This window comes from Motacilla alba, chromosome 1, assembly GCF_015832195.1.
Source record: "Motacilla alba alba isolate MOTALB_02 chromosome 1, Motacilla_alba_V1.0_pri, whole genome shotgun sequence".
Taxonomy (NCBI): domain Eukaryota; kingdom Metazoa; phylum Chordata; class Aves; order Passeriformes; family Motacillidae; genus Motacilla; species Motacilla alba.
In genome coordinates, this window is record NC_052016.1 from 105266567 (window position 1) to 105283019 (window position 16453).

The 16453-nt window shown below is 40.6% G+C and overlaps 1 protein-coding gene across 8 annotated transcripts in view; it reads right to left on the bottom strand.

Annotated features, from left to right (window-relative positions):
- Positions 1-16453, bottom strand: part of ARHGAP6 (Rho GTPase activating protein 6) — a 316178-nt gene that overhangs the window by 99711 nt on the left and 200014 nt on the right. Inside the window, exons 1-2 of one of the 8 annotated variants that reach the window (XM_038132457.1) lie at positions 605-660; positions 265-441 (exon numbers count right to left, since the gene is read on the bottom strand). The exons of 5 other annotated variants lie outside the window; for them this stretch is intronic. Coding sequence is in view for 1 of the 3 variants with exons in the window: in XM_038132431.1 (XP_037988359.1) it covers positions 605-715 (111 nt within the window). In the remaining 2 variants the exon portion in view is untranslated. Of the gene's footprint in view, positions 1-264; positions 442-604; positions 3889-9924; positions 15194-16453 lie in introns of those variants that run through there. 2 more of the 8 variants (XM_038132466.1, XM_038132431.1) reach the window with 2 other exon arrangements.

Here is a 16453-nt window from a genome sequence, read left to right on the forward strand (position 1 = left end):
AGATAACACTCCGTAACTCTCCATATAGTGGACCAGGTCCTGGATAAAAAAACCTACTGCAACTGGTCCAAACAGGGCTGGAACTGTCAAAAGTTTCACTCTCAGACTATGAGCACAGCTGATGCAACAAACTCAAATCCAACTCCTTTTAGCAGAGCATCAATTATTCAATTACAAAAGTCAGCATATCTCAGTCACCCCTTATCTGCAGCTAACTCTGTAACTGCACTCTTACATAAGGCTCTAGCTTGCACGTAGACTCACCAGGTTTCACAGGCTATGGAAGAGCTTTTTCCAGAGGCTCCAGCAATGCAGCACCATGCTCCAGTATTCCACGCTGAATTCCCAGGCTGCAAGCACCACCTGGACACCTCTGCCAGGAACCCCCAGACAGCAGGATGGTTACAGTGCAACACCAATGTTGCCAAGGGGGTGTTCTTCCTAGGATGTGATCAAGGGATGCTCAAGGAATCCTCGGAGAAGGCACATCCTCCTCACCACAGCCCCCCAGGGTGACTTCTCTGTGAGCCACCAGATAAGGAGCCCACTGCACAGAGCCCCACTGCTTAGCTAAGGGAACCAGTCAGGAAGGGGTTGCACTCACCAGGGGCTGCCCCTCACGGAGAGAAGCTCCTCCTGAGGTCTGCAGAACATTCCCTCTGTGTGTCCCTGAGCCCTCCCAGCCTGGCAGCACTTGCACTGACACCTTGAGCATCACCTCCCCAGGCACTGACGCAGCTCCCTCCCTCTCCTGCTGCAGAGGATTTAGCAAGTCTCTTTGATGTTCGGCTGACTTGGGCAGGGTAGGCTGCACAGAGACAGCCAGGAGACATCTCCTCTAGACCATGTTCTTATGTTCAATGCTATGAAGCTGTGCAGTCTGTAAAACCCAATCTCCCTGCTCCAGCTTTAGGTTTTTTTCAGTTTGTGTTGAATATAACAACCTTCTACCATTCAATTTAGATTAGTGCCTTTAGTGGTGCATTAGTATTAAACTACAGAATGGAAACCCAGTCATTCCTACAGTTTTATATATGACCTTGTTAACCGAGTAAAATCAATGGAAACTAAATCAGATTTTTTTTTCTACCCAATAAAATGCAGTGGAGCCTCAGTGAGCTTGTGCATCAACCTTAGGGAAAGACAAGGGCATTGGAAAAACATATTCTATTTGTAACAAGGTGAACCCAAGACAGGTCAGCTTTCCTTTCAAAGACACAGAATTTTGCTTGCTAAATTTAATGTTTGGAGACAATTTTGCATGTTGTCTCTTAGTTTTAGCAGCTGACCACCTGTTTTCATAAAGAACCATTTGCTGGAAAACATAGAATTATTCTGTTCCATTTTCCAAATTACAGTTTTCTGTCTTCAAAAACTGCTGAAGATAAAGACAGGAGTGCTGCTTTCTGACAATAAAATACTATCAGCAGTTGCATAAACTGGGCTTCAGTTCAACTCCTTTGGTCTGTAATGTCATCAGTCTGAAGGCAGAAAAATCTTTGGCTTAATGCTACTTTGAAAATACTTAAGAGTAACTATTTCTAACCATTTAGCAAGAATTCACTTTCAAGACAACTGCAAACAGCTCCCTGCCATTTTTAATCTGGGGAAAAAAATAAGTAAAAAGAGACGACTACTTTTCTTTCATGTTTTGTAGGAAAAAAATTGGATGCGTAATATCCATGCCCAAAAGGCTCTTAAATAACACTAGTTTAGTGTTATTTCAAAGTTTAGGTTACTAAATTAAACTCGCTAAGATTCTTCTGAATATCTTCATGTATTTCTGCCTCAACCTTCCCAAGCTTTTTACTGATGTCAGTGATCAGTGATGACTGATTAATCTTACCAACTGCAAGTAACCTGCTTTTGCTTTCGGATTATACCATTTCTTCAGGTGAGAAACTCCAGTTTATCTAAAGTATCTAAAGAAAAGTCTGAAGTGGCTGGCTAAATGAGACACTAAAATATTCATATCACCCAGTAAATCTCAAAGTTTAGCTGTTCAGACAATTTACATAAGTGTGCTGCATGCCTACAGCTGTCAGCAGCATTGGCACATTCCAGATGAGTACTCATGAATCAGAGATCCAAGAATTGTATGAAAAAGAAACTGCATACCCAGTTTTTAAAAAAAAAACAACAAAACTAATAAATACCGGCATGTACTCTCATGCCAGAGCTTAATCCACAGTACTAAGTGGAAGACTTACCTGAAACACAGTTAAATACAGCTGAGAAACTCATAACTTTAAAAGTATGGGAGGTTTGCATACTGTGTAACTGCACCCTGACCATCACATTTCCTCTAGGATTTCTTACCTTTTATAACACAATAGAAGAATTGACATGTTAACACTTTCAGTTACGTATAGTTTTCATATTACAGATATCCTTATGTGATTCCTAGAAAATCACTCCATGTTCACTAACACTTTAGTGGAGCTGAAAGACTTCCACTGTGCGTGACTTAAAGAGCAGCAAGAATGCATTGATCAATTGCAAGTTCTGCTGGTGACCCTCTAAAAACATGAAGTGCTATTTGGCAGTCATGGAATGCTGGACAAGGGCAGTCAGGTGCCGTGGAGGGGATGAGAGCCAGCCTAGAAGCCCAGATGGAAATGAAAAAATAACTTCAAGGAGCTGAATCAATCTATTTGATAGAAAAGCAAGAAAAGAGATGGGCAGCAGTCAGAATAGCACAGGCTCCTTAAGATGAGAGAGATGAAAGCAGGTTTGTCTCACTGAGAGAGAGACGGTGAGACATAAAGGAGAATCTTGTGGTAGGGTGGCCCTGAGGGAGCCTGAAGGAGTGAGAGTAAAAGAGATTTGGAGATGGGGTTGTGTCACCAGGGTAAGTGAATGAGTCAGAGAAGCAAAAAGGATAAGCCATCTCCAGGTCTGGGTAAGGATGGAGGAGGAGAGGGTTGTAGGAGGAAGAAAATGGCAGACAGGATGCTATGGGAGGAACACATTCATGTTGCAGAATTCAAACTTTGCAATTTCTTTTCTAATAAGTACTGGTCACTAACACATGAATATCTAAAAGGAGACCTTTTTGTCAGTCTTTCCTTTAGCTCAAATATTTCAGTTATTTCTCTCAACTCACACAAATCCACAAAATGCCAGAATGAATGCAAGAAGGCAGTAATTATCCTCTACTGAGTTTTAAAATGCATAAAATTGGTAGCAAAGGTTTATTACTTTTTCATCCGTGAAAAAAAATGTGCATGCTTCATGCACTGCTTCTCAGCAACTCGAGAGCAGTGAACTTATTCCAGTTAAATACCTCAGTGTCATTCACTTGAAAACTGGGTCTTAGTTCAGTCATAGTTTTTTGAAAATGCACTGTGTAATACTGTCATGAATTCTACTGAAGACAACTTTTTTCTTTTAAACTGCAAAATGAAACACCAGAAACAAACCTACAAATCTGGGAGCTCTGGTTATGAGTTGTCAATGCTCAAAATATTAGCAAAGACATCTGTAAAGCAAATCTTACTTCTGAAGAGGTAGGTAAACATGTTTGGTACATGAAAACAAGGCTTAAAAACTGAGTAAGGACTGCAAAAACATGTCATTAAGGTTCTATAACTGTGCATATTTTGTGTTTCATTTACAAATATATTAATGGCTTAATACCTACTCCTCAATTAAAATCAGCAACCTTAACTAAGAATTACCTCTGATCTTGCATAAAGAACCCAAGGGGGAGGCAAAGTGCCCCTTTGCAGCCTAAGACTTCCAGTGACATTTCAAAGAACAGGAGCATTATCCAAACTCTTTCCCTGAAATTCAGCTGTCAAATGCCCTTACATTTCAGTAATAAAACCAAAACCACCACTAAATTAAAATATGTAAATTTAAACTAGTGAACGGGCAATAGGTGTGGTCTTCAGGGCAGCCAGGGCAAGGGTGAAGAGAAGGAGAAATCTTGACTCCATGTTTCAGAAGGCTGGTTCATTGTATTAGGATATATATTATATTTAAAAACCACACTAAAACTATACTAAAAGAACAGAGAGAAAGATGCATCAGAAAGCGAGACAGGAATAGAATTGAATCAATAACAAAGGCTTGTGACTCCCAAAGAGTCTGACCCAGCTGCCTCCTTGATTGGTCACTAAGTAGAAACACCTCACGTTGACCAGTCAAGGAAGCACCTGCTGCATTCCACACACAGATAGTAATTTGTTTACATGTGTTCCTGAGGCCCTCTCAGCTTCTCAGGAGAAGAAAATCCTGACAAAAGGATTTTCATAAAATATCATAACTACAAATGGGCACTTTTTTGAATCCTAAGGCAAGTGTTTCTATACTCTGGGATGTGATGTGTGGTTTCCACTCTTGTTTCATTCCTCCTGGATAATAGCAAGCAGCTGAGTCCCAAAAAATTACGAGGGTTAAAGTCTCTCCGTGGACAGCAATTATGGGAGCACATCTATGTCAGGGCTGCCTCTGTGATGCTGCTGCAGAGACAGCCAGCAGAATTCCCCTCCTGCCACAGGTTTGCATCATCTTTCATTTACTCTGTAATACATCATCATTCCTACATTAAAAAAACTCCACAGTAACCAAAAAGAGTTTTAAAAACTTTGTAAAAAAAAATCACAGTTGGGAGGAAGGGAGAGGATGAGAAGAAAGGAAGCTATGAGATAAAAAAACCTGTCCCACTGACATCCACATCAAACAAAATTTCATCAGGCAGAACAAGGGATGCATTTGTCCCTTGAAAAGCATTCTTTTCAGAGATGCTTGAATCCCCACATTCTGTTATGTAAATAATTTCCTTTCTGTTGTCTCTGTTAAGATCATGCAGTCTTGCAAACGAGTCTGAGCTGGGCAAACATAGAGCCATTTCTCAGCTAAAGTCATAAATTACTTATTGTTTTAATATACTGGAAAATTGGCAGGAAGCGGGGGAAGGTACGTCAGTTACACAAGACTTTATACCATCACTTATCCTTGCCTTCCATTAAAAAAGCCTTAGTTGCCATAGCAACTGTCAAACCACACTCTGGTTCCTCTTCCTCCAAGATACAGAACTTCTCCAAAACATTCACACACAACACAGCTCTCCTCCATCCACAGGACAGGTTCCTGGCACTTTTGCACTGTTTAAAAAGAGGCTCTCCAAGGAGCTGACAAATCCCTCGTAGGCCTTTTACTCCTGTAGAATAGAAATCCTTAAGAAATCCTTAAAATTCTTGGATTTCCCCCTATATATCATACATCTACCCTTTTTTTTTCTCTTCCTTTTTCCCCTTCTTTCTCTGCATTATACAGAATGTTACCCCATTCAGCTTAATTCACCACTACATCCTCCAGCACTAAACAAAATGCCTAAACATCTGTCAGATGTCCCTTCCCCTCTCATTCCTCCCATTGTGGGAGAGGCACATGCAATGGGGACAATGTCACAAAATCCAACGGCAGAGAGAGGCTTCCTACCCAACACCTGAAGAGAAAACCCTTTTCCACAACCACATCTTCTCAATCATTCCTCAATCAGAGCAGGAAACCCCTGCTCTGTCACCAGGGAGGACAAGTCTTTTCTCACTGGCTGAAATTCTACTCCATGGGACAGAGATTTGAACACACTAAAACTTCAAAAAAATTACAGAGAGCAGAGAAGAAACCATTAGCATGGAGAGAAAGCTCTGTCAGAAACAGGACAAAATCACATACTACTGAAGAAAATCTCATGAGGAAGCGAAAACATATTCCTCCCCTTTGTGCAGCATGCCAATATTAATGATAAGCAAAGTTCTGGAAGTTCTTACAAGTCCAAGGACACTACGCAGGGCAGGATGCTTGCACAATAAAGGGAGGGCTTACCCACCTTCTTACCTCCTTCAATCCCTTAGTAGTTCCATCCTATTTCTAGCTAGAATGTGACGCCTAAAAAAAAGGTTCATGCCTAAATGTTTTTTGTTTTAGGAACATTTAACGCAAGCAAATCTGTTCTACACAATGGGATGATTATTTTTAATTGCTATTCGGAAAAGAAAAGCATCATAGTATTGCACAGATTATCTTCAAGAACACATACAGATTCTGCTCTTCCAAAAGAATTTCCATTTTAGATACACTTATCTTTTCTAGTTTTATAATGATTCTTCTGAAGCGTGTTGTAGAATGGGGGATTAATGGTTCCACATAAAATTATTTTTGGTTTCTCTAGCAAGATCTAAATTACCCAGCCACTTCACCCTGTAGTTCATTTCTTCAGCACCATAAGCATCACTTTCATTCCTTTCTACCCACACACTTGTTTCTCTGACAGGGCAAAAACGAACCAAAAATGAGCAATGCACTTGTGCTGCTTACAGCAGCAAGAAGCACTGAGGCAGCTATGGGAGAAGGGCATGCGTGTCCATACAAAGTTAATTGCAAAGCAATATGCACAAGCATACCCCAACCCAGCTTTCTGTGAGTTTACAGTGGAAACAGCTGCATACTGGCCCAGCTACACATCATAAACAAGGTCACTTGACTCCTGGGAGCAGTGACACACCAGCACTGGTTTGAACCACAAACCAGTCTGTTCCCCAAGTGAACAGCAATCACTCCCTGCAGCTAAGGGAGGAGCACTGAGGGATGTTTTCACCCGCTCCCAGCTCTGCCCACCAAGAGCAGCCACTGAATAGGTATTGGTGGCTGCTCTTCCTATCAAAAATTCTCAAACCAGCCAATGTATTGCTTCTGCACTTAGGAGATTGTTGGACTGTTCCCACACCTCTGCGCTTTTTGTCTCTCTTGTATCTTGTGTTTGAGCAGGCGCTCTAAGGAGGTTTGTTTTTCTGTGCTCAGTCATTCTTTCATGCTTCTGGTGCTGCCCCTCTTTTACCGTACCCCTAATTTTTATGGTACCCCATGATTTATCCAGGCTCATGCCCTTACATGACAAGGGCTCGGGCTGCTATGCTAATGAAACAACCCTGAAGGAAGTGCAGGATGCCATTTGCTTTTTATTACCACTGAGCATCCAGACATCTCGCACAGAATGAAGAATCAGGGCAGCCAGCAGCTCCACCCTGGGACATTTCTACTGTCAGGTTTCAGGCTACAATAGAGAACACCGGAGCAATAAACAAGGGCTGCTGTCATTTGCACTAAAGTTCCCAAACCACAACTGTGAGGTTTACATCCAAAAAAGGTGTGATGGAGTAGAGCCTAATTCATTACAGAGCACCTAAAGACAAAGCAAAGCAAGCACTCCATCCCATAAATTCACCAGCTAAGATCAGTCAATCTCCAGCTAAGATCAGTCTGAAATCAGCCAGGGATCTTCATCCTAAACATAAGAACATCCATGCAGTTCCAAAGACATACACCAGAACACTTTCCCAGATGTGAACAGATTGGATTGAAAAGTTACTGACCATAGAAATTCATCACCACTTCTCAGCTGGCATATCATATTTCAGCTTTTTTTTTCTATTATCCCTATACAGAATTGTCCAGATTACACAAATCTCTTCAAATACAGCACTTTAATGTGACAGCCAGCTGACAGAGCCAGCCATTGAGCAAGGCAAGTATTTATAATACTTCCTTTAATACTTCCTCTATTATTTACAGCTTTGTGTTAGATGTTACATTATGAGCTGTATCACTCATTTTTGCTGCTCCAGTAGTTGCAAAGTTGATCTCACTTTCAGTACCCCACCTATTTAATCTGAATTCTTTTGGTTTAGAATGATAATGTACAACAAGTAGCTCTGCTTCCTCAAATATTATTTTACTAAAAGCTATTGTAAAGGGACACATCTTCAAGCCAAGTCTTACTCATATATAAACAAGGTGACTTTTCAACTTTAAAAGTTGAAATTATAAAATGTGGAACCAGTATCTGTCCAATTTCACAGCAGAGACAGATTTTAAATTTTTTTTATAACCTCAGATTTTTAACATTAAAACATTATCTCTGTCTGCCTGTAAATAATGAAGTGAATCTGTCCTTTAGAACAAGCAAATATTCAATAATATTTTCTTTTGAGTTCTGCTTTACCTACAAACCAAAACGGACCTCTTACCCCACATATCCCTCTCCTGGAGCTGATTAGACAGCTCCCTTTGGATTAAAAAAAAAAAAAAAAAAACCCCAACCAAACAAAACCCCAATGAAAACCCCCAGGGTGTAAGGAGAGAAAGAAACTTACACTCATTTCCCAAGACAGGAAGTTTGAGTACATATGGCCTGATAGAAGGAGGGGGGGAAAAGCCCTCAAATGTCTGAGCCTAGTAACTTGGCTACTTCTGATACAGCAAGTTCCTCCTTCCAAAAAAAGCATGCTAAGTCACACACTATAGCACGAACCCTCAGAGTTTTTGTTTGGGTTTTCCGGTTTCTTTGGGGGAAGGGGGAGTTGTATTCTTGTTTTCAAGTTTCTAAACAAAATGTTTTACAGCAATGCAGAGGAGCAAACAGCTCCAGGATAGGGCAAGAAAACATGAGAAAGCTTAGACTAGGACAGATTTCCCCACATAACCACCTCAACAGTACCAGAAAGCAAAGAAAAATCAATCTCTTGAGAAAGTAGGATTTTTTTTCCTTTCATTCTTTGGATTTTCATTCTCCTCATTCATATGAGGAGCTACTGATTCTTAAAGGTGATGCACTGCAATTGCTCAAATAGCTTCTACTTCATCTCTTCCAAAGGCAGTTTGTAAACCCTGCACCCCCAAAAAAAGAAACCACAAAGCCCCCACTTCCCTTAGCAACATTTTCATAGCAAAGAAAAAAATTTTGCAGATATCAAGTACCAGTAGCATATTGAGGTATCAGGAATTTTAAAAAATAAAATAAAAACCTGTATTTCAATGAAGTGCAATATAATCACACTCTAATAATAAAGTCAACATTATGATGTGGAAAACCACCCCGAGACTGCAAGATCTTTAATATCTACTGATGAACCACAGAATAGCAATGGTGAAATAAGTCAATACTGTCTTTTTAGAGGAAGGAATCCAGCTCCAACCTATGGTTAGGACATAACTACAATAATAGGTCCTAAAATATCAGTCTTAATCCACAGAGAATTTTCCCAATCAAATTTATTTTGCTGCTGTGAGAAGACAAAAGGCTGACTAGCTTATGGATGTACCATGACAGCTGTGTATGGATCTGGCCCCATTTCTAACTGCATGTAAGAGCACAGAAACTCAGGCTACAAAACAGGTCACGTCTGGTCTGCCCAAAACTTTTGCTTCAATTATGTGGCCTTTCATTTTTTTCTGTTCCATATTCTGGAAGGTCCATAGTCCTCCCCCAAGCACACAACTGACATAAATCTTCTTACATAACAGTGCCAGCTCCCTTCCCATCAAGTCCACGGTGCAAATCTGTTAAATTCACCACTGGCTCACAAAGCAAGGGCTGTTTTGCTTTACTAAAATGGAAACACAGCTTAAAAAAGGAAAATCCCTCACTGTTTTCTACAGAACTAAGCTATCAAAATGTTACTCAGAAATTAACACTGGTTATCTGAGTGCAGAACTTGATCTATGCAGAAAACAACCAGGTGAGCCATGTAGGCACTCAGAAATTAGTGACTACAAGCAATCCTGAGGTATTAAATTATTATTAGCATTTGTTAAATTTAAGAAAGGAGAAAGGAAGATGAAACAACACCGTGATTATATTCACATACAATTTAGATCAAGCTGTGATGTCACTTGCAATGTCAAGATGTGGACTCCTATTCACACACATACTCAAAGAATGCAAGACATTCTGAATTCTGCACTGCAAATCTTGCAGAGTTCAGTAAGGAAATTACTTTACAAATGTCCTTGCTTATCACGATTCCAGCAGTATTAAATTCACTGTGAAACTACATTTGATATGTAAGGTCTGTGGGTTTTTTACAAGGAATCTCAGAATGAATTGATTGCAAACAAAATGCAACAGAAACTTACCAGTCAGATGCATCTGTATTGATCTGTCTTGCCCCTACATCCACAGAGATCCACCAGAGCATCAGAAAAACAGCTGGTTTAGCTGTTTGTGAGAAATGAGCAGGAGCTTATCTCCAGAAATAACACTATTTTTAAAACTTTAGCACATCTGCTATTTCAGTTGCCTGTAATTGTCACTCCAAAGATTGACTCACATGTCACATGATTTTTACAAAAAGCATAGTTTTGTTAAACTATGCATACATACATTTTTATTAACATGCTACATATATATAAAATACATCTGTGGCTGCTTAAAGGGGCAATATTTTTCTCGACTTTTCTCCTTGGGCTCTTGGCATGTCCTGCTCTTTCACATTTCAATTGTTGTTAAAGCTGTAGTTACCATTTGAATTACTGTAATAGATCAGGCTAATACAAGTGGATTGTCCAAATGCTTAACATTAATAATAGAAGCAATACAAACAGGCTCTGCTGCAAGGAATAAAATTTTAAAGCATTTTTTTGCATCTGGATGAAGATGATATACCATGAATTTGTAAAACACACCAATCTTGGAAGCCATGAAGCAGGTTTGTTCAGAGTCACACTAGCCCAGCACCTCATTTGAGCTCCATTTCCTGCTAACCACCACAAGTTCTGTCAGACAGAGATACCAGCAGAGGCAGTGGAGCAGAGCCTGGTGTCTCTGTAAACACCCCACCAGAGCAGGAACAAGAAAAGCACCAGCAGCTGGACACAGCTGAGCGGACGGGCGTGCAGAGGAAGTGCGAGGCTGGGCTGGCCAGCACAGTTGGCCAAGCTAAGAGTGAGGCAAAGATGGGGGGGGCAGGGAGAAGAGAAGAGTTTTACTTATCATGTCTCCAGCCAACATTATCAACCAGTTCTTGCCTGCTCCGTTCAGAACGGGATGATTACTGTCATTTTAGTTTCATTTTTCCATGCTAGCACAAAATCAACTCCAAGTGGTTTCTAAGTACCCAGGAAGCAGCAACCCACAGCAACTTCTAACACCAGTCAGCTTTGATGAAGCAATCCCATTTAATGAAAATCTATTACAGTCTCAGATTACAACAGGGCGACATTCGTGAGACGCTATTGCATTTCAGAACCAATCTTTCATAGCAATCGAAGTATGAACACATACACTCACAGAAGAAAACTAGAATCCTCCTAAATTCTTTTCTGTGGATAGAAGGGGGGATAAAAACAATTAACAGCAGGGAACAGCATCATCAAAAGCAAGAGAAGCAGTAACATGTACTGGAAGGCCGCAATAAGGTCTCCTCATAATCTTCTCATCTCTAAGCTGAACAACCCCAGCTCTCTCAGCCTGTTTTCATAGGAGAGGTGCTCCAGCCCCTGATCATCTTTATGGCCTCCTCTGGACCTGCCCTAACTTATCCATGTCTTTCTTATGCTGAGGATCTCAGACTTGCATGCAGTACTCCAGGTGGGGAGTCACAAGGGGGAGAATCCCCTCCCTTGACCTGCTGGCCACTCGTTCTGATGCAGAGTACCCCTGACCTTCTGGGCCATGAGGGAACACTGCTGGCTCATGTCCAGCTTTTCATCCACAGGAACCCCCAAGCCCTCCTCTGCAGGGCTGCTCTCAGTGACTTCTTCTCCCAGTCTGTGCTCATGTCTGGGATCGCCCTGACTCAGGTGCAGCACCTTGCACTTGGATTTGTTGAACCTCATGAGGTGCTCGTGGGCCCATTCATCATGTTTGTCCAGGGCCCCCAGATGGCATCCTGACCTGCTGTGGTGTCATCTGCAAACTTGCTGAGGATGCACTGATTCCACTGCCCATGTCACTGAAGAAGATATTAAAGAGTGCCAGTCCCATTAACGTCCTGAGGGACACCATTTGGCACCGGCCTCCACTTGGACCTAGAGCCACTGACCACAAATCCCTGTCTTTGTCCATCCAGTCAATTTCTTACTGAATTATTAGTCCACCTTTCAAATCCTTGTCTCCAAACTGGAGATGAGGATGTTGTGTGGGACCATGTCAAAGCCCTTACAGAAATCTCAGTAGACGACATTGGTCAGTTTTCCTGTGTTGACCACTGCAGTCACTTCATCATAGAAGGCCATCAGGCTGGTCAGGCATGATTTGCCCTAAATGAAGCTGTGCTGGCTGTCTTGGATCATCTCCTTGTCTTGTATGTCCCTTAACAAGGCTTCCACAGGGATCTGCTCCATCATCTTCCCAGTATGAGAAAGAGGCTCACCAGTCTGTAGTTCCCTAGGTCTTCTTTTCTCCCCTTTCTAAAACCAGGACTGATGTTTCCTTTTTTCTAGTCACTGGGAACTTCATCTGATTCTCAAGACTTTTCAAATGTCTTCCATAGATTCCATCTTTGGAATAATCAATAATTCAAATAATCTATTACCAGAAGTGTAAACTTTAAATTACTGGGCTGCACATTCACATTTTCTTTGTGTCCATGTATAAACTTTTTAAAGCTAAACTGGGGAAGTAGGGAGAGGTAGTGGATTTTACATTAAATAGAAAATGTCATGCAGAAATATATGTTAGTAGTGATGCTTCTGCACTGATTAAACTGCATGCAAGTCAGTTTTATAAATGCATAGCTCTTGAGGACACAAGCTCTTACAACAGTTCTATAAATATGCTTTGTAAAATGTTTATGTGGGCTCAGTGTGTGGGCAAATTCACAAATAGACGTGCTAACTCCCTTCTTCCTGATGACCAATAACCAGAAGAGGAAAAAGAAGAGATCCCTTTTAGAAGAATAGTCTAGACGGTTCAAAAATAGCCTCTGTGCCCTTGCCAGGTACACAGAAAACCAAAAAATGTAGGAACCATGGTGCTTACTAAAAAAACCAGTGTTGTTTTGACTGTTTTCCATCCACCCTCAACCTTATGGATTTCAGCATGAAGATTCACACCCTTTCACTTCCCAGAGAAGGCCACTTCATCCCAAGGCTTAACTGAGAAGAACCATCAGAAGGTTTCCGGACCTTCATACAGTGCAAAATCCTGAATATTAGGAGTATTGGTGATGCAAAGTGGCAAGAGGTTCCAGAAGCTGAGATGTCTTCAGAGCTTTAGCTGATCCTTTCCCTATTTGTTCTAATAAAACTCTTTTTTTGCTTGCTTGCTAGCTTATGACACGTGCTTGGCCTGGGGAAGGAGTTAAAGGTAGCAAGGGAAATCACGTTCCCTCTTTCCTGTCTTTGCATTTCAAAAAATAAAAAAATAGCAAAGAAGAGTTGTTTATTCTTCCAAGTCAATGTGCATGTTCTGTGCACTCAGGATGACATCCCCTCACTGGAGACATGTGGAGTTAGATAACATCAATTTATGTTAAATACTCTTAAAATAGAAACACATACCGTGCTCTTCTAAACTGACTAGATAATCCTTTCTCACAGTCTGATTCTGCATGGTGTTTTTTGTTTTCTTTCAGTGTGTGGGAGATATTATCTCATGTTTCAGTGGATGTGGTCATTTTCTCTCTGTGGCCAAGTTTATAGATTCTTGTAGGTTCTGTTCCCACATGTGAGGACTCTACATTTCCCTCAAGATCCTAGGTGAGCAGGAGTTCGTAAAACTCCACTCTGCAAGTGAGCCTTCACAAACTTGAAGTGACTGAAACTGGAGAGCCCAGGGACAGCAAGAGCTGCTGCAGGAAGGTTTATCACGCAATTATCTGGGATGTTACAGACTCTAATTTCTAAGCAGAGTGCTAATGCTGCATGCACACACTGTACCAATAAAGTAATGCTGCAACCATCACATAATATCACAGATGGACCAATTTTAATTTACAATACTGAATTATAAATTACCATGCTTAGCACCACCAAACTTCAAGTCTGTAAACACTAAGTTCACTCTGCTCTTATCAGCTGCTATAAATTTGCCATTAGAAACTAAGTACAGTGGAGAGATCAAAGTTTAATTGTTTTTTTTTACCTTCTCCTCACAAAGTTTTGATTCTGTCAATATGAAGACCGTTCTGCAGGTGAAAACTGATGAAGTTACCAAGCTGCTAAAAACTGAGCTACCATGACCTGGCTCTGCTCAATACTTCTCCTGCCACAGCCAGCATGCTCTTTAACTGCTCCCTTCCCAGTCTTCCAGCATGTTATAAACTTGTCCAGTAGCTAAATAGTCAACACAACACACTATACAGAAGACAAAAGAGATTGGGCTTGGATACACCAGTGCAACTAAAAAAAGAGAAAGTGAGCCTAAATTTACCATGGTTTGTGTTGTGCCTACTTTTCCCCTGCCCCCCCTTCCTTAACTCCACAGTATGCATCAGCTCTAACTTGTTGCCCAAGGAACACCACCAAAGTCATTGTCAATCTCTAGCCTTAATTTCCCACAGAATGCATGGAAGTCCCTGAACCCAAAAATATTACAAATGGGAAATATTAATGCTGGAGTCCAGGTCTGATGATACAAAGTTAAAGGCTTGGCAATTTAACAAATGACAGAAGCTGCCTAACCACATTAAGAAATACCTTACAATGCACACACTTCAAGAGGCATTTTCTGAAGCTTTGTAAATACCCAATTTCTTGTATTTACACACTCCAAAGAGCCACTATTAATGGTTCTCATAAAGCACAGCACACACAAATCAGACAAATTAAATGCTGCAGCCAAAGGTGATTCGTCCTGGTTCTTAGAAGGTACCATGCTTACACTACTGAACTGATGATGCATTTTGCAACATTGCTGGGAAGGAAAGAAAATCAGCACACTCAGAAAATCTTACCTTTCCTACAACATCCATTTTAAGAGAGTAAAGAAATAAAAGTGAGTAGATATATTTTTTAATGCAAAGATGCTAGTGTTTTACTCCATTCTATAATTCCAACAAAAAACAAAAGAAAAGGAAACAATAGAAAACTAATTACCTGGAAAAACAGTTCTTGTTCCTCAGCAGACAATCTAACTTTATTTTAAAATTACAGCTGCCTGAGTTTTGCTCTAACAAGCACAAAAAGTTCATACTTGCTTGCCCTAATGAGTGGAAGTAACTATTTCCTGAACTGACAAGTCATTATGAATTAACCCCAAACTTCTTAAGTATAGACTGAATCCTAACTTTGATCTAAGGTGTCACACCACCACGCTTATTTGAATTCCTACATCATATAGGGAGACTCAATACAACCCAATTTTCACAGAGCAGGCTATCAAAATAACCAGAGGTGACAAAAAAGGGTTAATGCTGAAGGAACTAAAGCAAATCTTTCCAAATCAATAAAATCCTACACCAGACTTCCAATTTATCCTACAAGCACCAAACTTGCTTAATAAACTGGTATTTATCATTCAAATCTTAGGCTGCAGAAAAAGAATTGTATATATATGGTATCAGACTAAGAGAGAAACAAGAACAAAAAAAATTGACCCAGCCTTCTGCATCATGATCCTGATCAGTTCTTTATTCAGCCACACACGTCACATAAGCACCCCCAACACTACTTCTACACTTTTGCTCCCAGTTACCAGAGAAATTGCATAATGGCATCTAGTTCATAGTCTGTAACAAATGACCTTTTCTATTTCAGAGATGAAAATTCTGTGATGAGTATTCCTCCATCTTTCCAACAGGCGTGTTAGACTGCAGCAAGTCAGACATGGTGATGCCTTTCAGGCAGACCTGAGGTTCATTCACAGCAAGCCCCCTCCCGTGACAGAGAGCACTTCAAAGCCTAAGAGAGGCCTCTCATAATGTGGAGTTTACACTTAGAATCAGACATCTCTGGTAATTCAGCATCAAATTTAAAAAAAAAAATCAAAACAAAAAAACAAACCACAAACAAACAAAAAACCCAACAAAACCCAAAACAAACAAAAAACCCCCAAAAACCAAACAAAACAAAAACAACAACAACAACAACAAAAAAAAGACAAAAAAGACAAGCCATTGAAATGTTTCTCCTCCTGCAAGCAGGAATGGCTGGAATGAAGGTAAATAGTGATCATGTGCATGGTTCCTTGCATTTCTAGGTCTTCATGTTGGTACTTCACTAAGGGTTTTGTATTTTTTTCAGTCAGTTTGGAGAGTTCCCAAAGCACTGCTCACTTCTAAAATGCATGAATTGGCTTCCCTGGAAATAGCACTCAGCTGGAAAAGAACATGAGTTATAAAAGTAAAAATTACACCAGGGAATAAGAGAAAGAAATCCTCTGCGTTTATATTTTAAATTTATGAAGCACTTTGCTATAGTGAAAAATTCACGTAGCACAAAATCTTGGGGAGCAGACTGAAGAAAAGGCAATTCTGACAGCCTGGTTTTCCTTTAATTCTATGTTTCTTCCATCTTCCCTACATCTTGGTCATTCCTTCCCATCATCCACACCTTTAATCCATACTCTACTGCCCGCATCAGCTTATGGAATCAGAAGCACTCTGGGCACCCTGATGCTGCATTATCCTGCAGACAGAGACCAGTTCAGTTTCCCATACAGCCAGACTGGTGTGGTGGAAGATGTGTTACCCAAAAGCCTAGATATTTCCAGAAAAAGACTTTG